The 23,310-nt window shown below is 46.1% G+C and overlaps 1 protein-coding gene across 1 annotated transcript in view; it reads right to left on the bottom strand.

The window, feature by feature from the left end:
* The window catches only part of GSTCD (glutathione S-transferase C-terminal domain containing), a 222,208-nt gene extending 214,500 nt beyond the window's left edge, over positions 1–7,708 (bottom strand). Inside the window, exons 1-2 of the mRNA XM_030192516.1 lie at positions 7,643–7,708; positions 1,508–1,950 (exon numbers count right to left, since the gene is read on the bottom strand). Coding sequence (XP_030048376.1) covers positions 1,508–1,927 — 420 coding nt within the window. The 5' untranslated portion in view covers positions 1,928–1,950; positions 7,643–7,708. The remainder of the gene's footprint in view (positions 1–1,507; positions 1,951–7,642) is intronic.
* Between the last annotated feature and the right edge of the window lie 15,602 nt (positions 7,709–23,310).

Raw genomic sequence — 23,310 nt, 5'->3', positions numbered from 1 at the left:
ATAATGTAGGCCACCCGGGCCCTATCAAAAGAGAAGTCTGTAGCTTGGTGTTCAAAAACGGACACTGGTTGATGAACCCTCTACGGTTTTGGGGATTCCCGTAGTATCTCAGTGGCGCCACAAGTCGAATACCAGGCATTATGGATGCAGCTGCTATGGTTGGAACTGGGAGAACTGGAGCCTGTTGTGAAACCAATGACTGGTGGTGGTCCATGTGAGCAGATAAGTCTTGGACTGAATCAGCGAGCAACTGAACCCGGAGAGTAAGTTGTTGAAGTAGCTGTAGCACAGGTGATCCGTCAGAGCTCATGCCCTTTGCAATCTGTCATGATTCAGGAAAGGTCAGCCCTTGGGCTGCAGCCAGGTTGGTGCTAACCGGTCAACCCGAGGGTTAGCCGGACCCTGACTGGCAGCAGACAAGTCACCAAGGCTAGGTTTAGGACAGATAGGACGAAGCACTAGGCCCCACTAGAGTTGAAGACTTGGCAGGAGATGAGGCAGGGCGGAACTACAGACAGGTAAGATGGACAGAAAAACAGGCCAGGCAGGCTGAGTCAAGGCAAGAGAGCAGGAGACTGTTGCGAAGGCACCAGAGGAGAACCCGGGCCTTAGTACGCCCAGGCCTATGACATAATTTCCCGGCGTACCAGAGGGTTTCCCACCTCTAGCCCTTTAACCCTGGACCACAGCGTACGTATGCCTAAGAAAGAGGGCAGCACACCTGACATAACGTGCCATAGAAAGGCCCTAGGCCCTGTAGAGGGGGGTGGAACCCAACCCCAATGTCTTTCCCAGAATCAGGAGGTAAGTGAGCTTTGAGTCATGGTGGCAGCTGTGATGCTCATACAGCCCCAGAAGCGAGGAAATCAGTGTGGTGCCTCCAGCCACCAACGCTTGCACTCCCTAAGAATGCTTAGTTTGTGCATGAACTGATCATTTTTGGGGAGTGCCAGCATCGGTGATTGGCGGCATCCCGCCGATTTCCTCGCTCCTGATGCAGTGCAAGGAGGAAGGGGGCTTTTTTGGCATTGGATATCGTCAACTGTCAGGGCTGTGGCAACCCCATCAGCAAAGGTATGATATCAAATCTGGGGTGTGGGGGACAGAGAGAGAGAGGAAATGCATGACCCCCCCCCCCCCCCCCCCCCAAATGGACTGCTGGCTATGCCTTGCCTTTAATCGCATGATTAAAAATTTTAATTGAAATGCTGCTCTACTATAAACCATAAACTGCTCACAAAGTGCAAACTTCAGTACACAAATTACAGCATCATGAAAGTGTTTAAAAGGTACACAAAAATAAATATTTTGCCTCCACCACCTTATTTAAACTTCTGTATTTGCTTCATGCTTTTTCCCCAGCCCCAGCCTTCTTGGGCACCCTCTCCCTCCTGCTGTCCCCAGCACACTTTCAAGTCCCCTGACTGCACCTTCTCTCACCATGCTCCAGTGCTCAACAATGGGAAGAGCTAAAGAATGAAATGTAAGAAAACATAGGAACACTTACTTCAGCACAGGCTTTTAGGCAGGTATTTTTAAAGCCCAGAAGTTCCAGAAGATCTTTCCTACAGCGATCCATCTCATAAACCTTCTGTATAATGCACCTCAACACAACAGCTAGCCCAGCTCGACAGAATCTACTACCTTTCTCCAGTATGGCGGGCAAACAACAATTCTGGACCAGTAAAGGCAGCTCCTGTCTAGAGATGACATGAGCATCAAAGTTTTCCCGCAGTCTTTGGGCCACAATACTGCAGTCTGGGATTTCCTGTGTACGTACCAGGAAAACTTTGAATATTTTACAGTCACAGTATGTCATCAGAAACAAGGAGATGGTGGTATGGAGAGGAAAGACACAATCATCAGAATAAGAACAGAGCTCCAGATACAGGTGCTCTGGGATAGCTTCTTCCTCGTGGCTTTTCATTTTTCTTCATCTGAAGAAACACCCTGGAGAAGAGAAAGGGAAAATTAGTTCTTATCTTTTAATTTTCTTTCCTTTAGTCCCAACAAATCAATCCAGAGACTTGCGGGTTATATATCAGAAGGTGGAGAGAGAACACCAAATCTGAGCTATAAGCTATCCTGTGCCGTAGCTCCTCCTTCAGTGTTATTGATAAAGCAGTAAGGAAAGACATTTAAGAGTCAAAAACCTCTTGCCTGACCCTGAATCCATCAGGAGAAAAGAAACATGCAAACAGTGCCAGCGAATGCACCAGAACATTCACCTCCTTATGCTTGTCATAGGGCACCCAAAGAATAATAGTAAGTGAATATAGATTCATACTAACAGATTTTTTTAAAAAATATGTATTGAGTTGAGCTACATCTGCAAACAACAATCTGAAACAAAGACTATATACACGGAAAAACAGAATATCTAAGGGTGAGCCTCTGGATTGATCTGTTGGGACTAAAGGAAAGAAAATTAACAAGTAAGAACTAATCTTCCCTTCCATTATGTCCCACAGATCAATCTAGAAATTGTAGGATGTTCCAAAGCAATCCTCAAGCTGGGCAGGACAATGCAATCCCTCCTGTAAGGACAGAAGCCCCAAAACCAGAATCCCCCCTGGCAAACACATCCAGCCTGTAATGCTGCAAATCTCATCAAGGGAGATCAACTGTACTTCCGCAAAGGAAGATGCCTGAGCCCTGGTAGAATGCACCTTGAATCCCCACAGGGGAAAATTTCCCACACAGAATACATGCTGAGGAAATGTCTCCTTGAGCCACTGCGCAATGGTAGCCTTCAAAGTCTTGTCACCCTTGTTGCGACCAGCAAACAGAACAAAGAGGTGATCACAGCACCTGAACTCATTGGTGACTAAGGTATTTGATAAGAATCCTGTGGACATCCAAGCATCGTAGGGAATGAACCCTTCAAAGAAATCTTGTCCAGCAGCTCAAAGTGAGGCCGCTGGAAGGTCCGGACAACCAGATTCAAATTCCAGGAAGGACAAAATTGCCCACCTCGGAGGCTGAAGGTGGTCAACTCCTCTCAGAAAAGAAAAAAGGAACACATCAGGATGTAATGCCTAAGGAGTTCTGCAGGTAACCGCGGAAGCATACCAAGGTCACCACCTGAACTTTCAAAGAATTCAGGGCAAGCCTTCTTTTTAACCCATCCTGCAAGAAGGCCAAAAAGTGTGAAAGAAATGCCTTAAGTGGCTGTACAGCCCTGGAGGCACACCAGGACTCAAAAGTACGCCACACTCTAGCATAAGCAGAAGAAGTGGATCGCTTCCTAGCCTGGAGCAAAGTAGTAATGATGTTCTCCATAACACAAAGCAGGAGGGATCCTCTATAAGCACCGACCCCTGGCATAACAAACCTTTCTGAGAGGGAAACCTAAGCGGACTGTCCACCTGAAGGCAGATCAAGTAGGCATACTAAGGCCTTCTTGGCCTATCCAGAACTACTAGTAACACTGGATCCAGATGCTGCTCTATCTTCTTGATGACCCTGCCAATCATCAGCCATGAGGGAAAAAAAAGGAGGAAGTCCTACAGCCATGGCATGCACGGCCTCTGCATCCACTTCCTTCCAACGGCTGAAGAACCTGAAAGCCTTCTCATTGGCCATCAGGTCCAGCACTGGAGGACCCCATCTCTTGGAAATGAGCAGAAACACCATCTCAGAGCTCTCATTCACCTGGATCCAATAGATTCCTGCTGAGGAAGTCCGCCTGAATGTTCTGAACACTGGCAATGTGAGTCGCCAATAGCTGTGATAAGAGAAGCTCCGTCTACTGGAAGAGAAGATGAGCCTCCTGAGCATTTATTGTGCCCCCTGCCTGTTGTCATACACCATCGCCATCACATTATCAGACAGGATCTGAACAGCCTTGCCTATCTGATGGCTCTCAACTCCAGGAGATTGATTGGCCAGAAGCCTCCATACAGGTTCACAGACCCTGAGCTACCTGACCCAAACAGTGCATTCCCCAAATGGATAGACTGGTATCCATGATTATAATCATCCAATACAGAGGCGCCAAGGGGAGCCCTCCCTGAAGGTGGTACAACTGAAGCCACCAACACAGACTGAACCTGATGTCCAAGGGAGCTGAACACTGTAATCCTCTGAAGAGGGAGGACCACTGATCCACAACTGAAGGGGCTGCATGTGAAAACCCACCCAGAAAAGGGCATCTAGAATCACTGTCATAGAGTCCAACACCTGCATATAATCCCATGCTTGAGGAGCCAGGAGATGGAGGAAGCTGAACTCTGGAAGAAACACATTCTCTGACCAGGTATTGAAAACCACCCCTGGGTATTCCAGGGTTTGAGAAGGGTGTCAAGTGACTTGTGGCAAAATTGACCATCCATCCCAAGGACTGAAATAGGTCAACCACTCTGGTTATCACCTGAACACTCTCCTCCAAAGACAAAGCCCAAAACAACCAGTCATCCAGATATGGATAGACTTGAATCCCCTCTCAACGCAGGAACGCCACCAACACCACCTCCATGATCTTGGAAAAGGTGCAGGGGGTGGTGGCGGCAAACCCAAAGGGCATCAAACTTAACTGATAGTGTTCCTACAGAACTGCAAATTACAGGAAACATTGATGCGGAGACCAATTAGGGATATGGAAATATGCCACCTTGACGTCCAGAGAGGCAAGAAACTCTCCCAGTTATACAGATACCACCACAGAACTCAGAGTTTCCATGAAGAAATGCAAACTTTGAGGGTCCTGCTGACATACTTGAGATTGAGGACAGGGCGAAAGGAATCTCCCTTTTTGGGGACCACAAAGTAAATTCCCTCGTCTGCATAGGGAAGTCTGTACACTGCCCCCAAGTGGTTGAGACCTTGCAAGGTCTCCTGAACCACTTGAACCTTGTCTGGAACCTTGAAAGGGGAGACCATGAAAAAATATACGAGAGGACAAGCAAACTCTAACTTGTACCATTCCTTGAGCACATCCAAGACCCACTGAACTGAGGTGACCATGGCCCACTCCTCGAGGAAGGAGGACAGCCTTCCCCCAATGAAAACTCCTGAGGAGTGGACCATCATTGGGCAAGCCGCCCAGCTGCAGCCGCCCTTGAGGTGGAGGCTGGGGCCCTCCTGTCGGACTGAAAAGACTAATGCCACTGCAAATAATGGGTTTTCTGGAAGGAACCAGACTTAAAAAGCCCGTAGCACCTAGCCTGGGAGAAACAGAATGTAGACTAAGGTTTATCCTCAAGCAAATGCTGGCATTTAGCATCCCCAAAGTCCTTCACAATCTTCTCCAAGTCTGCTCCAAAAACGAGCTTACCTTATGTAAACTTCGATTCAGCGTCCGCCACCCAGTGACAGAGCCAGAACCAATGGCTGTCAATCACTGCTAAGGACATCTCTTTAGCAGAAGCCCACAGCAGATCATATAACAAGTCTGCCTCCAAGGAAGGCAGTGACTGTACCAGCTCCTCAGCAGAGAAGGCCTTCTGAACCCGAGGCAGGCCCTGGTTGCAGAGGAGCCACATACTGTAGCCTGGAGGCACAAGGCCATAACCTCAAATTGCATCTTAAGGGGTAACTTCAGCTTGCAGTACTTGACATCCTTAAGAGCAGTACCACACTCTACCAGCAGGGTGGTCTTCTTGGTGACTGTCGTGACCAGGGAATCCACTCTGGGCAAACTCAAAGACTCTAACTGCTGATTAAGAAGAGGATAAAGGCAGGACATAGCCCTTGCTATGCGCAGACCAGAATCAGGGGTATCCCGCAGAGCTGAAATCAGGACCAGAATGGCTGCATGAATGTGAAAGGTCCTGGGCAGCTTCTCAATTCCAGACATTACAGGATGGGACATAGCCTCCATGCTTATAGACTCCAAAAACTGGATATTAAGGATCTCCAAAGTCTTAGATATCAGAGAAGGAAGCTCCTCCTTATGAAAAAGCCTGGCTGCAGTAGGGTCATCACCCTCCTTGGAGGGAAGTTCATCCTCTTCGAGAGGGTCTAAGAGAAAATGGCCCGATGCCCCGAGGGGGACATCAAAGCCATGGTCCTAGGGCAAAGAGATTTCATCCAGGTCCCTCTGTGCCTCCAAACACAGCCTCTTAGCCTCTAAGCCAGGGACATATCCTAAAGGAGAGGAGGGGTCTGAGAGGGCATAGGCCGCTTTTACAAAAAGGCCTGGCTGGTGTATGAGCAGCACAAACTCTGTAGAAAATGGAGTGTCCAACGCCAACCGACCTATCTTCTTGTGAGTATTCACCAGCCAAACTCACCTCCAAGCACGACTTCTCCACCATGGGCACAGTCAAAGAAAAGTGGGCCAGTAGATCAAAGATGGCTGCCGCCGGCTTACGCTCTAACCACAGCAGCAAGAGGCCCGACAAAACTTCAGCCCACGGCCCACCTAGCCTCCCTCCCCTGTGGCGGCCAATGCCGATTCGGTGGGGGGGGGGGGGGGGGGGGAGATCTGGAGGAAGAGGAGGAGGCCCTACTGCAAGAAGAGCATAGCCCCGACACTGCCCTCCAGCTCCCACATTAGGAGCAGCAGTGTTTAACTGTCTCTGCAGGAGCATGCATCAGGAGCAGAACAACTTATAGGTTGGAGGATCGTCGCTGGCAGAAGCAAGTGCAGTAATCAGGCCATGGTGCATCCCAAGGCCCCAGCCCACTGAGCACTGCTGTTCCTGTCTTTTTGGGTTTTTTTTTAAGAGGCACGAAGTTTTCTGGTGAATCAATTCCCCCCCCCCCCCCTTTTTTTTTTTTTTAAATCACCAGAAGGAACAAGCAAAGAAGGATGGTGGGGAAGTGGGGGAGGGAGGGACCTGGCACCACCAGGCCAGCAAAGCTGAGGCAACCCCCCTTAGCTCAACTAAACATGGAGACCAGGACAGGAGCAAGCACTCATTACAGAGCTGCACAGGACATGATCATCTACCTGCTGAGATAGAATACAGAAGGAGGAGCTACACACAGGATGACTTATAGCTCAGACTAGCCTTTGAGCACGTAAAAACGGGCTATTATAGGAAGGGGGGGTTGAAAGGCCCGCCCCCGCCGCCGAGTTCACCGCTGCCCCCCCCCCCCCCCCGAGCCGTCACCACCCACCTTCCACCCGGCCGGGCCCTCGCTCCGCTATTGAAACAGCGAGGGTTCAGGAACGCAGCACTGAGCTCTGCTGAGCTGCCGACGTCGGCCTTCGTTCTTCTTCTCTGCCTGTCCCGCCCTCGTGTGACGTAACGTCATCGAGGGCGGGACAGAGGCAGAGAAGAAGACGGAAGGGCGATGTCGGCAGCTCAGCAGAGCTCAGTGCCGCGTTCCCGGACCCTCGCTGTTTCAATAGTGGAGCGAGGGCCCGACCGGGTAGAAGGTGGGTGGCGGCGGCGACTCGGGTGGGAGGAGCGTTAGACGGTGGTGTCCCTCCCTCAGAAATGCGCAGTACAGACCCTCTCTGTTCCGCCCCCGTCATCACGTATTGACGCGGGGGCGGGGCAGAGAAGGTCTCTACTGCGCATTTGCGAGTGAGTACGACACTCACCTTTTATATATATTGATTTGGCATTCTCTATATCTCCACCTGATAGTAGTTGGGAATGACCCGCAAGTCTCTGGATTGATCTGTGGGATGTACTGGAAAGAAAAGTTGGCAAAAAAAAAGGCAGACATGAAACCTTAACAAACATACCTTATCATTCTAAATTACTCCATCACAGTGTGCATTCCACTTTCTCACTCAGAGGTGTTTGTTTCCCAAGCCCTTCATGAAACCCCTGATTTTTCTCAGTTGCTGTAATTTTTAACACTGCATCATTTGAGATAGTTTTTCAGAAGACATATGTCAGTCAGCTGTTGACACTCAGACCTAGCATATTTCCTCATGGCTCCAAACCCGATTTTTATTTTTCAAGTGCTTTGACTTTCTTCTAGGTATCCTTTTCATACTAAACCACCTAACCATATCGATACGCCTACAGACTCCATTTTTCCAAAGAAACTTGCTTTTAATCTTTCTCATACCATCTAGACAACTCCAAATAATCATTCTACCATGCATGTCTTCACCTACATGGTTACTCCTTTTGACTTTCCGATGATTTTGAATGGCCCATCCAGTTTGACCGGCAAGGTATTTACTCACTGTGCTGCTCCCCAGTATCTCTCCACACTCGTCCTTCCCTACACCCCTTCCCGTGCACTCCGCTCCATGGATAAATCCTTCTTATCTGTTCCCTTCTCCACTACTGCCAACTCCAGACTTCGCGCCTTCTGTCTCGCTGCACCCTACGCCTGGAATAAACTTCCTGAGTCCCTACGTCTTGCCCCATCCTTGGCCACCTTTAAATCTAGACTGAGACTTCCGGTTGGGGAATGGAGTAGAGAGGCGGAAGGTGAAGCTACTCCGGGACACGAAGTGATCCTCACTCGTAAACAGCGTCCTAAACGAAAATAAAACGCTTCTCTGAAAGCGGGAAGGTGCCCTGCACAGGCGAGAACCAAACAGTTGAAAACCGTGAGCCATGGCGGCGAAAATAGGGCGGAAAGAGCCCAAAGATCGAGCGCGCCCCGGAGAAAACAAAATGGCGGATAGAGGAGCGCCTGACTCGCCCTCACCTAGTTCGCTTTGGGCCGCGGAGATCACTGAGGAAGTGAAGGCGGCAGTGGAGCAGACGATCGATCATAAAATGCAACTGATTATAGATAAGCTGGACGGCATGGAAGAGAGGCAAACCACGCTGATGACTGAGTTGCATGAGGTACAGCAGCGAGTGGGGCAGGCGGAGGAGGAGATCCGGAAAGTAGCAGAGGAGCACCCGAAAATGACCCGTAGGTTGGGAGAGCTAGAAGCGAAGCTGGAAGATCTTGAGAACCGCTCTAGGAGGAACAATTTGAGACTAGTGGGACTCCCAGAGAGTTTGGGGGAAAAAAATCTGAGTGCTTTTCTGGAAAAATGGCTGCCGGGAGCGTTGGAACAGCCAGATCTGGAAGGCAAGCTGAGAATAGAGCGGGCACACCGGCTGGGACCCAGACGTGACAATGTAGAGAGACCTCGGGTGACCATATTAAAGATCCTGAGCTATGCTCACAAGATGGAGATTCTGCAGAGCCTGAGAGCAGGACAGAAATTGGAATACCAGGGAAAAAAAATTTTATGTTTCCAAGACTATTCGCAAAAAGTATCTACAGCCAGAAGGGACTTTGCCCCCATCTGCTCAGCTTTGTCTGATCTTAAGTATAAGTTTAGCCTCCTATACCCAGCAAGATTGAAGGTGATTCATAATGGCCAAGCAGTCTTCTTTGAATCAGTGAGGGAGGCTAAAGATTTTGTGAACAAACTGAAAGGAGCAGAAGGAGGAGCACCTGGAGGAAACATGGGCTGAAGTGAACACCGAATAGTAGATCACGATGAAAGGCCGACAGAGAGATGGGGGTTAAAGACAGCAGAAACATGGAGGAGACTTTGCGTTGATTAACACACACGTTGATGGTGACTCGCCGTTGCGAGCCAAAAGGATTTCTGGTTGCAGTTGTGCGCAGACTGTTCACTGGTCAAGGACATCAGAGGGTTGTAGCCCTCAGAACAATAAGAGAGTGTCCTAATCCTGGGGACACGGAAGCTCACTTGCCTTTGGGCATGTTGGGGGTAAAGTATACTGGGGGGGGGAGAGGGGGGGGAAGGGTTCAAGGGGAAGAAGGGAGGGAAGAAGAATGGGCGAATGTGGGTGAATGAGATGTATGTAAGAAAGATATGGCTGTTTGCGAATAATGGTGGGCGAAATGTAGACAAAGAATTGAACCCGGGAGGTGGAGGCTGGGACACCTCCGGGGTGTATAAAAAGTGGAAAGCAGAATGGGAGTCATACATTAATATACAGGGATGACAAGTGTAAAGATTGTGACTTGGAATGTGGGGGGCATTCACTCACCAATAAAGAGACAAAAAATCTTGAAGGTCCTTAATGACCAGAAAACGACAATAGCCCTCCTACAAGAAACGCACTTGACACATATAGAGCATGAGAAGCTAAAGAGATGGTGGGTGGGTGAGGTCATAGATTCCCCGGCAGTAGGAGGGAAAGGAGGAGTGATAATTTTGATTCGTAAGGGGCTGCATGTGAAAATACGGAAAACTGTAAAGGACACTAGAGGGCGGTATGTTCTGGTGGCTCTGGAGATAGAGAGACAACCAATGTTGATATGCAATATATATGCACCCAATACTTTTGAGAAGGTGTTTTATAAGACGCTCTTGCGCAGAATGCAGGACATGGGAGAAAGCCTTGTGGTGGTGGGTGGTGATTTCAATGAGGTCAGAGACCCGCTACTAGACAGATCGAGGCCGACGGGGAGGGAGCTGTCCAGGGGCCAGAGGGGGTTGGGGCTGCTAGAGGAGGCGCTGGATGTGATAGATGTCTGGAGAACCTTGCACCCTTTGGAAAAAGATTACACGCACCTGTCCAGAGCCCACTCCACACTGTCCCGTATTGATTATATATTGATTGCAAGGGAATTGTTAACACAAGTGCATAGGGCTGAGATAGGACCAATAGTTGTTTCTGACCATGCCTGGGTATTGATGGAGATGCGACTGGATAACAGCGCGCAGAGGAATTTCTCTTGGCGTTTCCCGACATACCTCTATCGAGATAGGCAGTTTCAGTTACAATTAAAGGCTAGATGGGAACAGTATCAAGGGGAAAATGAGGCCCATAGGAATGACCCGGTGCTTTTTTGGGAAGCTGCAAAGGCGGTTCTCAGAGGGGAGACAATAGCCTATAATAGTTTCCAAAAGAAGGTACGAAAGCGAGAAGTATTGAGATGGGAGAAGAGGGTAACAACCTTAAGGAGAGAATATGGCCACACTCAGACACCAGAAGCGCGAGCCCGGTTATTAGAGGCGCAGCAAACCTTAAATGAACTGCTGCAGCAGACAGCGCAAAAGTCTGCAATGTACTACAAATATCAATTATATAAATTTGCTAACAAAGGGGGGAGATTTCTGGCTAGACTATTGAAAAGACAGGTTGGGTCCAGAAAAGTGCTATCACTAGTTAATGGCCAAAAAGAGTTGAAACACACGGATAGTGCGATAGCGGAGATCTTGAGGCACTTTTACGAGCAGCTGTATAAACGGCAAGCAGAAGTGGTGACCCCGAGTGCAGCATATCTGGGCAGTGTGGAGATACCAAAGTTGGAAACTGCAGACCTAAAGATTTTAAATGCAGAAATATCAGAGGATGAAGTAGATTGGGTAGTGCAGCAGAGTTCCCTGGGGAAGACACCTGGGCCGGATGGCCTTAGTAATGAATTTTATAAATTACTTAGACCAGGAATTGGACGACATCTGGCAGAAGTATTCAATGAAGTGGTTAGAAGGGGGCGGATGCCTGAACATATGAATAAGGCTAATATTACGGTAATACTGAAGCCACATAAGCAGGCACACTTACCGGAATCGTACCGACCTATTTCTTTGCTGAACTCGGAGACGAAATTTTTAGCTAAGATTCTGGCGAATAGACTGGCCCGGTTTTTGCCGACATTGCTGGAAGAATCACAGGTGGGTTTCGTGAAAGGCCGAAAAGTGGTTAGGAATCTGAGACGAATACTTGGGGCACTGGAGAGAGCGAGGGACGAAGGTTTGCAAGCCATGTTAATAAGCTTTGATGCCGAAAAGGCCTTTGACAGAGTGGACTGGGGCTTTCTGTTTGAGATCTTAAAGGCCTATGGCATAAAAGGTTTTTTCGAAAAAGCTGTAAAGACGTTATATACGGATCCTAAGGCGCGAATTAGTGTTAATGGATTATTCTCAGACTGGTTTGATATAAGGCGGGGCACCCGGCAGGGATGCCCGCTTTCGCCGCTGCTGTTTGTTTTGACCCTGGACCCGCTATTGCGGGAAATTAACAGCAATGTAGAAATTAAAGGTGTTCGGATCCTGGATCAGGAATTTAAAACCACAGCATTTGCAGATGATTTACTGGCGTTGATAACGGAGCCGAAGACATCATTGACCCGGTTGTTGGAAAGTATAGGGGAATACGGGGATTTCGCGGGCTTCAAACTGAATCTAGAGAAATCAGAAGCCCTAGTCAGTGCGGGGGTAGATCCAGAGATTTGGTGTAGGTCAAAGATTCGCCAGGTGCACATGGAATTTAAGTATTTGGGAGTGCAACTATCGATGGACCCGGCACATTTATATAAAATCAATGTCCCACGATTAATTGGGGAAACTAAAGCACAATTAGCAGCTTGGGTTTCCTTGCCGCTGTCTTTTCTAGGTAGAATACATTTATATCGCATGGTCATATTCCCGAAATGGCTGTACATGTTGCAGATCTTGCCTATCAAGCTGCTGGTCAGAGATCTGAAAATTCTGCAGAGGCACATAGCATGGTTTTGCTGGGCAGGGAAAAAATCGAAAATGAAGTGGAAGTATGTGTATGGGGCTCAACGAGAAGGTGGATTAGGAATGCCTGATTTAAAAGATTATAACTGGGCTTGCATGGCTAGACACTTGCGAGATTGGGTCTTGCACTCGACAACATATACTGACATAGGTTGGGAACAAGCTTTGTTTCGACCATGGTCTTTAAATTGCTTATTACACACCAGGAAAGTGAAGATACCAACTCCTTTCCAGGATAGTGTGCTTCTACAACCTCTACGATACGCCTGGAGGATGCTGTTGGGTCTCTGGGGGCAAGACCCAGAGGCCAGTGTGCTGTTAACGATAGTGGGGAATGTAGATTTCCCGGCGGGCAGGGAAAGCCGAGTCTTTAAAGATATGGAGCGAGAGGGAGTGACGTTACTGGAGAGTTTTCTTCAGGTGGATGGGTCGCTGTTGCCCTATGGGGAGTTTGAAAGGAGGTGCGCAGGAGGCTCATTGGCGAGATTGGCCTATTTACAACTGGAACATTATTTCAGAAGCTTGCCCAGATCTGCACTCACACTGGATTTTGGGAAGAAGGTTAGGGATTTCCTGAAAGGGGATGCAATAGGGCAAACATCAATCTCCTGGTTCCACAAGGCGCTGAGGGACTTAAAACCCCCCAAAGATGTCAAGGAGGTAGTGGGGAGATGGGAGCAAGAGCTGGGAAGTTCACTTGCTATGGAGAAGGTGTTAATAGCTCTAAAAGGGACGACAGGAGTAGTGCATAGTGCAGAACTGCAAGAATGTCATTTTAGAACAATACATAAGAGCATACTTCTCGGGTAAGCAAGCATGGCATGCAGGGATAGTGGAGGCCGATAGATGCAGGAAGTGTGGAGGGGCCATGCCTTCTTTGGCACATGGGTTGTGGCAGTGTCAGCGAATTCGGGGTTTCTGGACAGCTCTTGCCCGGTTTGTATCGAGGATTATGGGGTGTAGAATACAGTTCACTTTTGAACGAATCATGTTTAGCTCGCCAAGAGTGTGGGCACGGGGAACAAAAGAGGAGAAGCTATTTTTGAGTAAGTCTTGCATTTTGGGGAAGAAATGCATACTGAATCATTGGTTAATGGACATACCGCCCTCCTACTGGTATTGGAGGAATAAACTGCATGCGCTTATGATGTGGGAGGCCAGAGGTGCGCGATTTACTCCCAAAAGAAGGAAACATTTCATAAAAATTTGGACAGCATATCTGAATGTAGTAGCGCCCAGAGTTAGAAGTCAGGTATTGAATGAATTGGAGTGAATGGGTATGACTGTGGAGATAAGAGCGAATGGTGAGGTAGGGAGAAGTATTGGGGGGGGGGGGGGGGGGGGGGGGGGGGGGGGAGGGGAGGGAAGGAAGAGGAGGGGGGACGATGCTGAGACATACACCGTCGACAACTGTTCATATGGGGACTGGTTTAGCCTTTAAGGGTGTTGATGTGAACAATAAAGCTGTACGACTCATGTAAAAGGTGGAGATGCTAGACGTAGGGCTATAAGAAACAAGGCCCTAGGCAGCCGATTGTGATTTTAATCTACTACCTCATGAGGAAGAGTTTTCTTATTCTCAATACCTTGAACGATATATCCTACGGAGGGTAGCACGGTTTGAAGTTGGATTTGTTCATAGCTTGAGGGGAGAAGGGGGGGGGGTTGGGAAGAGGCGGGGGGAGGGGGGGCAAACAGTAAAATGTTAACAAGCTGACTTGAAGTAACACATTGATATTTGATTGGACACCTTTCATTGTATAACATGTACAATTGTTGTTGTTCTCAATAAAAAAGATTTAAACATAAATCTAGACTGAAAGCCCACCTCTTTAACATTGCTTTTGACTCGTAGCCACTTGTAACCACTCGCCTCCACCTACCCTCCTCTCTTCCTTCCCGTACACATTAATTGATTTGATTACTTTATTTTTTGTCTATTAGATTGTAAGCTCTTTGAGCAGGGACTGTCTTTCTTCTATGTTTGTGCAGCGCTGCTTACGCCTTGTAGCGCTATAGAAATGCTAAATAGTAGTAGTAGTAGTAGGTTGTAACTGCCATGTTATTATACAGGCAACCTCATCCCTGTGCCTTAAGAAGTGCAAAAGTCATATCACTGTTTTGAGCTGAAAGGCTCTATTCTTTGTTTATGTCCTCTTGCCATTTAAGGATCCTCCACATATATCCCACTCCTGTACTGAATTCCAGACATTGATACAGATCAGGGGTTCTCAAACCAGTCCTCGGGACATATCCAACCAGTCAAGTTTTCAGCATATCCACAATAAATATGCAAGAGATAAATTTGCATGCACTACCTCCACTGTATGCAGATCTATTTCATGCATATTCATTGTGGGTATCCTGAAAACCTGACTGGCTGTGTGTCCTGAGGACTGGGTTGAGAAACCCTGATATAGATACCTAAAAGTTTAAAAGTGGAATATATGACAGGAAAAGAGATGTTTTGGAGAACTGTATTAGGAATAATTTCAAGGATTTTCTAATTGATTCATGCATCAACAACATTTTATTCCTGTAATAGTGTCAATGAAGAATTATCAAGTGTTAATTATTTCATCACCTATGGTAATTAAATTCCCATCCACTTTAGCTCATGTTCATGCAAACTGCATCTTTTGACACTAGATGGCACTGTTACCTCAGATGTTCTAGATGTAGGTAAGTCACTGTTCACATAAAAACTGCCACTTGGCGACAGCAAGAGATGCAGTTATGAAAGCTGGACATTCCTGTCAGGCCATGAGGTTTCACAATAATACCTGGGACCACATATCCACTGTGAAAAAATTCATCTTTTAGGTGGGCTCCCAAGAATAAAGGCAGATGAAGTTCAAATGAAATACAGTACTGTCAAAAGGTCTATGAAAACACTACAAGCATATAAATTATCTTGTGAATACATCACTCAAATGAGATATGGAATGTGACTTTCCAACTGCAAATAGCCTTTTATTGCCACACTCTTTAAAAAAAAAGCCAAGAGATATCAAAGTCTGAATTTAAAGACTGATAAACCACTTTTCTTTTTTTCTGCCAGAGAAGCTGAAGAAAGAGCAATTTAACCAAGTCAGATAGATCATTAGGAAAGCTGAAATAGCATCCTAGTACACTACACCCTGTCAGTGGTAAAATTGTCTCTGAAATTCAGGACATGGTATGTGGCAAAATAAAAGATAACTAGTTGTGGTGTTTAAAACACCAGCTGTCAGTCACTGATTCTGACCAACAGGTCTTTCCTTAACCTAGACAAACCTAGACAAATCCTCAGAGAAAGATGACAGTATCTATAAATCTATGAACACACTGCTCACAGGAAAATACACTTTCTCCACAAATATTTTCAAAATATTTACACCAGTAACTATTATAAGTTTAAGGATGTCTCCAGCAGAACTATGTGACAGTTGCTTAGAGGCCATATCCGCTGACCAATGTTGAAGCCACAGCTAGTGTTTAGAAGCAACAGTCAAAGACATCTGCTTGGCAGAAGCTCTCACCAAATAATAGAAAGCATCTGCTAAATAGACCAGACCAGATTCAATATGAGGAGCAAAGACTGACAAGGAGGAAGAAGACTCTAGATCCTGCTCGATCGCCTATTGGAGCCCTGGTTGCATACGAGCTACAAATGGCTGCCTGTAAAGCTAGGGCCGACACTTCAAAAGAGAGCTTCAAAGAAGCCTCCAGCCACCGGTCCTGCATATCTTTCAACGCTACCTCCCTTCCACCAGAAGGGTGGTCTTCTTGGTGACAGCAGTCACCAGTGTGTCCACCTTAGGCAGAGCAAAATTGTCAAGGTGAGTCGCTCCCATCAGATAGAGATGTGCCATAGCCCTCGCCACCTTAAGACTGCCATCTGGATCCATCCACTGAGCCATAATGAGCTCCTGGATGACCTCATAAACTGGAAAGGCTTTTAGCAGGTTTCGTAGTACTAGCTGTCTTGACGTTAATCGTCGCGGCAGCCGCCACACCCTGATCCTCGATATTCAACGCCTCTGAAGGCGTCCAAAATCAAGGCGGAGAGCTCATCCCAATAAAAAAATACGAACGACCTTGGAGTCACTCTACTTGTCCAGGAGGAGTTCACCCTCCTCCACATCCTCTCACCTATCAATCTAGAGGAGTCCCCAGAGCCCACAAATAAAAACTGAGGAGGGGAATGAGGCCCCAGGGAGCCCACTTCAGAAACAGCCTGCCCATTTGTCTGGCTTTCTGGGCGGATGGGCTAGCTAGCGGGCCTTCTCTCTCCCCCACCTGAACCTACCGTAACATGCCCTGGTGGTCTAATGACCTGCTGCCACTGCTTCTTAATAATGGGTTTCAAGACTTTCAAGCCATTTCAAAGCAGCAGCAGACAAGAAAGAGTGGGGTTCTTTTCTGCCACGAAGAGGTCCCTAGACCAGGGCTGTAGGGTAGGGGGTTGATATGCTGCACTTGGATGGTATAGGAGGGGAGGGGAGGGAAGGGGATTCATATGCTGTAGATAGATGGGAGGGAGAAAAGGGGACAAGCTGCACACGGATAAAAGGGAAAGGAGAGGGTGCGGGGCAGCATTTTATTTTTTGTGTCCACTTTTTTGTCTCCGCAAATATGTTAACTCTACAAAGATATATGACTTCTCCATAACCATTACCAACCTCAATATTAAAGCCAATAGACACCCTGGTTCTATGAATCACTACACAACCCCTACTCACTATCACCATTGCCCCCCAATTAGCAGAAAGTCATAGCGCTGTTTAAAAAAAAAAATCTTGTTACTGCCGACTTGTGAGCCCACGAGACAGTGCCAGCACCAGTCAGCACTACACCTGGGTCTCAGTCCTAAAAGACACTCTACTCACTGTTCAAGGAAATAACTAAATATTTTTTCTAAGAAACATCTCTACCCTCATACCTTTTAAAGTCTTCTGCTGTGTATTTTCCCCTCCTTTCTGTCCAGACTAAGTAACTCTAGTCTACACACCTCAATGCACGGCTCTACTCGAGCCGGCAGCTGCATGAGGACGTCATGTCATGCTCCCCCCCTCCAGAGCGCTACTACTGCAGCCTTGGCTACTGCTCTGGCTCCAAAATCTTCGTGAAAGGGAAAGCCTTTCCTCAACACTCACTGTCCCACCATTTCCTGACCCAGCTCTTCCCACCCCCGTACATACCCAGAACCGCTCTCAGTCAGGCCCCCACTAACAGACTGAATTACATTCAAAATCTGCACCCTGGCTCATAAAATCATCCACGGATAGGCCCCGACATATGTCAGACCTTCTGGATCTACCAGCAAGAAACACAAAAAGTTCCTCACGTACTTTTTTAAACCTCCATTACCCTAACTGTAAGGGACTTAAATACAAATCATTATATGCATCCAGCTTCTCTTACATCTGCACGCAACGTTGGAATGCACTGCCGGCTGCCTTAAAAACAAAGCACGATCTGGCAGCCTTCTGGAGGTTACTGAAAACCAAATTATTCAACGAAACATAATAAGATTCCTTCATAAAAGACTCACTATCACATCTATATTAGAATTAATACTGAACTCCTTAATTTGGTTACTTTAACCATACTGTTATTATGTACGTTATACTTTACCCTACATTTTGCATATCCGTTATATATTAATTATTTTCTTTACTTCTAATCTTCTTGATATCTTACGTACCTTAATTGTAACAATACTCTGTTCCATTAATGGTGATTGTCATTGCGGCATAATGTACGCCACATTGAGCCTGCAAAGAGGTGGGAAAATGTGGGATACAAATGCAGCAAATAAATAATAAGATATTGATAATATCAACTTTCCATTGGACTCCTCCATTAAAATTTTGGGAGTGACCTTTGATAAGTATCTTTCATTAGAGCAAGCGCAGATGGTAGCTAACAAGGTAATTACGCCATATAAGATCAAATTTTAAGCCAGAAGCGCGCAAGCAATGGTTTTGTCAAACATTGATTATTGTATTACAGTATATATTGGCTGTAAGGAAGTGGTGATCAAAAATCTTCAAATCTTGTTAAATACCATGGCACGATTGATATTTGGGGTATTAAATTTGATAGTTGCCCCATTATTAGTGCAGCTGCATTGGTTACCAGTGCAAGCACGAGTTGCTTTTCAGCTTTGTTGCCTTGTATTTCTGATAGTGTGGAGTAGAGTGGAGGAGTGGCCTAGTGGTTAGAGCCCCGGTCTTGCAATCCAGAGGTGGCCGGTTCAAATCCCACTGCTGCTCCTTGTGATCTTGGGCAAGCCACTTAACCCTCCATTGCCTCAGGTACAAACTTAGATTGTGAGCCCTCGTGGGACAAAGAAATATCCAGCGTACCTGAATGTAACTCACATTGAGCTACTATTGAAAAAGGTGTGAGCAAAATATAAATAAATAAAAATAGTGAATGGTAAAGCATCTGTGTATATGTCTAGTTTAATTAGATTATTGTGGAGGAACATTACTCCTGGATCTAGGTGTTTTTTTTAATTTTACTGTACCCAGACCCAAAAAAGGGTGGTGTACAAGAAGGTCTTTGTTAGTTCATTTGCATAGTTGGCAACTAGTCAGTGGAATGAATTATCAACTGATATTAGAAGGCAATCTAATTATATGAAGGGGTGGGCAACAATTAAAAATTTTAATTCAGATTAATCTTGTGTTTAAAAGCGGCATGTATTTTGGGCCATAAAGTGTAATTCTAACAAAATGTAATATTGAAACTCAAGTGAAAGTCAATATGATACTGTAACAAACTTTCAAAACTGTCATATGCCTTTTAATTTTTTTTTTGTTATTGTAACTGTTTAAAGTATAGCAACATTATTACAAGCAAAAAGAAAAGGACAATTCCTCACCTTCACACTACACTGAGATAAATGCATAGATGTTCAGAATTACCACCCCTCCCCGCTACTTCCACCATCAACACTCACAACTAAACCCTGCATCACAGACACCTGCAGGCACATGCCCCCCCCCCCCCCCATAAGCCCCAATGAAACCAACAATAATGCCTAAAACTGGGGAACTGAGGAACTGAGTTTGATTCCCACTTCAGGCACAGGCAGCTCCTTGTGACTCTGGGCAAGTCACTTAACCCTCCATTGCCCCATGTAAGCCGCATTGAGCCTGCCATGAGTGGGAAAGCGCGGGGTACAAATGTAACAAAAAAAAAAACTGGAAGGAGCAAATACATAAGCATAAACAGAAAGGTACAAACTACTGCATAAGAACAGTAACCATGTCTGGGCTAAACCCCATCATTCTTCTGCTTCAAATATCTCATCCACATACGTTGATATTGAGACCAAGTTCTACTTTGAAGTATTGTTCACAGTACTATCCCAACTGTACTCTCGTATGACAGTAGGTGAGTGTTGCTCACTTTGGGGATCCGTTCTGGGACCTCTTCTTTTCTCCACCTATACTTCTTCCCTTGGTACTCTGATCGCATCCCATGGTTTTCAGTATCATCTTTAAGCTGATGACTCCCAGATCTACCTCTTCACACCAGAAATTTCAGCCGAAATCCAGGCCAAAGTATCAGCTTGCCTGTCTGACATTGCTGCCTGGATGTCTCAGCGCCATCTGAAACTAAACATGACCAAGACTGAGCTTCTTATCTTTCTCCCTAAACCAATCTCTCCTCCTCCCCCATTCTCTATTTCTGTGGATAACACTCTCATCCTCCCTGTCTCATCAGCTCGTAACCTTGGGGTCATAAGTATTGCCATACTGGGAAAGACCAAAGGTCCATCGAGCCCAGCATCCTGTTTCCAACAGTGGCTAATCCAGGTCACAAATACCCGGCAAGATCCCAAAAAATGTACAAAACATTTTGTACTGCTTATCCCAGAAATAGTGGATTTCCCCCCAAGTCCATTTAATAACGGTCTATGGACTTTTCCTTTAGGAAGCCGTCCAAACCTTTTTTAAACTCCGCTAAGCTAACCGCCTTTACCACATTCTCTGGCAACGAATTCCAGAGTTTAATTACACGTTGAGTGAAGAAAAAGTTTCTCCGATTCGTTTTAAATTTACTACATTGTAGCTTCATCGAATGTAACATAGAGGCATATTTTCAAAGCACTTAGCCTTCCAAAATTCCATAGACACCTATGGAAATTTGGAAGGCTAAGTGCTTTGAAAATATGCCTCATAGTAACATAGTAGATGACAGCAGAAAAAGACCTGCACGGTCCATCCAGTCTGCCCAACAAGATAAAATGCCCCCTAGTCCTAGTATTTTTGGAAAGCGTGAAAACACGCTTCACATCTACCCGTTCAACTCCACTCATTATTTTATAGACCTCTATCACATCTCCCCTCAGCCGCCTTTTCTCCAAGCTGAAGAGCCCTAGCCGCTTTAGCCTTTCCTCATAGGGAACTCGTTCCATCCCCTTTATCATTTTCGTCACCCTTCTCTGCACCTTTTCTAATTCTACTATATCTTTTTTGAGATGCGGCGACCAGAATTGAACACAATATTCGAGGTGCGGTCGCATCATGGAGCAAAACAAAGGCATTATAACATCCTCATTTTTGTTTTCCATTCCTGTCCTAATAATACCTAACATTCTATTTGTGTTCTTAGCCGCAGCAGCACACTGAGCAGAAAGTTTCAATGTATCATCAACAACACCTAGATCCCTTTCTTGGTCCGTGACTCCTAACGTGGAACCTTGCATGACGTAGCTGTAATTCGGGTTCCTCTTTCCCACATGCACCACTTTGCACTTGCTCACATTAAACGTCATCTGCCATTTAGACGCCCAGCCTCCCAGTCTCATGAGGTCCTCTTGTAATTTTTCAGAATCCTTCCGCAATTTAACGACTTTGAATAACTTTGTGTCATCAGCAAATTTAATTACCTCACTAGTTACTCCCATCTCTATGTCATTTATAAATATGTTAAAAAGCAGCAGTCCCAGCACAGAACCCTGGGGAACCCCACTAACTACCCTTCTCCATTGAGAATACTGACCATTTAACCCTACTCTCTGTTTTCTTTTAAGCAGTTTTAATCCACAATAGAACACTACCTCCTATCCCATGACTCTCCAATTTCCTCTGGAGTCTTTCATGAGGTATGTTGTCAAACGCCTTCTGAAAATCCAGATACACAGTATCAACCGGCTCACCTTTATCCACATGTTTGTTCACCCCTTCAAAGAAATGTAGTAGATTGGTGAGGCAAGATTTCCCTTCACTAAATCCATGTTGACTTTGTCTCATTAATCCATGCTTTTGAATATGCTCTGTAATTTTGTTCTTAATAGTCTCTACCATTTTGCCCGTCACTGACGTCAGACTCACTGGTCTATAATTTCCCGGATCTCCTCTGGAACCTTCTTTTAAAAATTGGCATTACATTGGCCTCCCTCCAATCTTCCAGTACCACACTTGATTTTAAGGATAAATTACATATTTCTAACAATAGCTCCGCAAGCTCATTTTTCAGTTCTATCAGTACTCTGGGATGAATACCATCCGGTCCAGGAGATTTGCTACTCTTCACTTTGTAGAACTGCCCCATTACATCCTCTAGGTTTACAGAGAATTCATTAAGTTTCTCCGACTCGTTAGCTTCGAATACCATTTCCGGCACCGGTATCTCCCCCAAATCTTCCTCGGTGAAGACTGAAGCAAAGAATTAAATTAATCTCTCCGCTACGGCTTTGTCTTCCCTGATCACCCCTTTTACTCCTCGGTCATCTAGCGGTCCAACTGATTCTTTTGCTGGCATCCTGCTTTTAATATACCTAAAAAAAATTTTACTGTATGTTTTTGCCTCCAATGCAATCTTTTTTTTCGAAGTCCCTCTTAGCTCATCTTCGACTCCTGCCTCTCCTTCTCTGCACATATTCAGAAGACTGCTAAAACCTGTCGTTTCTTTCTCTATAAAATCACCAAAATTCGCCCTTTCCTTTCTGAGCAACTACCAGAACCCTCATCCACACCCTTATCACCTCTCGCTTAGATTATTGCAACTTTCTTCTCACAGGTCTCCCACTTAGTCATCTCTCTCCTCTTCAATGTTTTCAAAATTCTGCTGCACGACTAATATTCCACCAGTGTCATTATGCTCATATTAGCCCTCTCCTCAAATCACTTCACTGGCTTCCTACCCGTTTCCACATACAGTTCAAACGCCTCTTATTGACCTATAAGTGCATTCACTCTGCAGCTCCTCAGTACCTCTCCACTCTCACCTCTCCCTACATACCTCCCCGGGAACTCCGTTCACTGGGTAAATCTCTCTTATCTGCACCCTTCTCCTCCACTGCTAACTCCAGACTCCGTTCCTTTTACCTTGCTGCACCATATGCCTGGAATAGACTTCCTGAGCCAGTACGTCAAGCTCCATCTCTGGCCGTCTTCAAATCTAAGCTAAAAGGCCACCTTTTGATGCTGCTTTTAACTCCTAACCCCCTTATTCACTTGTGCAGAACCCTTATTTTATCATCCTCACTTTAATATTCCCTTATCTCTTGTTTGTCTGTTCTAATTAGATTGTAAGATCTGTCAAGCAGAGACTGTCTCTTCATGTTCAAGCGTACAGCGCTGCGTACATCTAGTAGCGCTATAGAAATGATTAGTAGTAGTTGCTGCTTCCATTGCTGCGTAATGACCAACGGTGGAGACTGGGGCTGTACTGGGAGGGGGGGAAAGGGGTATGACCTGTGCATTTTTTCTAGCAAAAAAGGTGTCGGTACTCAAATGCTAGGCCACTCTTCAGGGGTGGGGTGATTAATGAAGGACCCACTCCACAATATCCAGGCCCCCTGCAACCAGTCACAGAACCTATGACAAGGCAGAATTGGTGTGCAGAGCTTAAGCTCTTTCATTAAAACTTGGGGTCCACAGGCCAATTTTAGCATACAATGGAAAAGGTGCCGGTACTCAGTACCCCCTCAAAAAAAGCCC

Source organism: Microcaecilia unicolor, chromosome 2, assembly GCF_901765095.1.
Source record: "Microcaecilia unicolor chromosome 2, aMicUni1.1, whole genome shotgun sequence".
NCBI lineage: Eukaryota > Metazoa > Chordata > Amphibia > Gymnophiona > Siphonopidae > Microcaecilia > Microcaecilia unicolor.
This window is presented reverse-complemented; position numbering and strand designations above follow the sequence as displayed.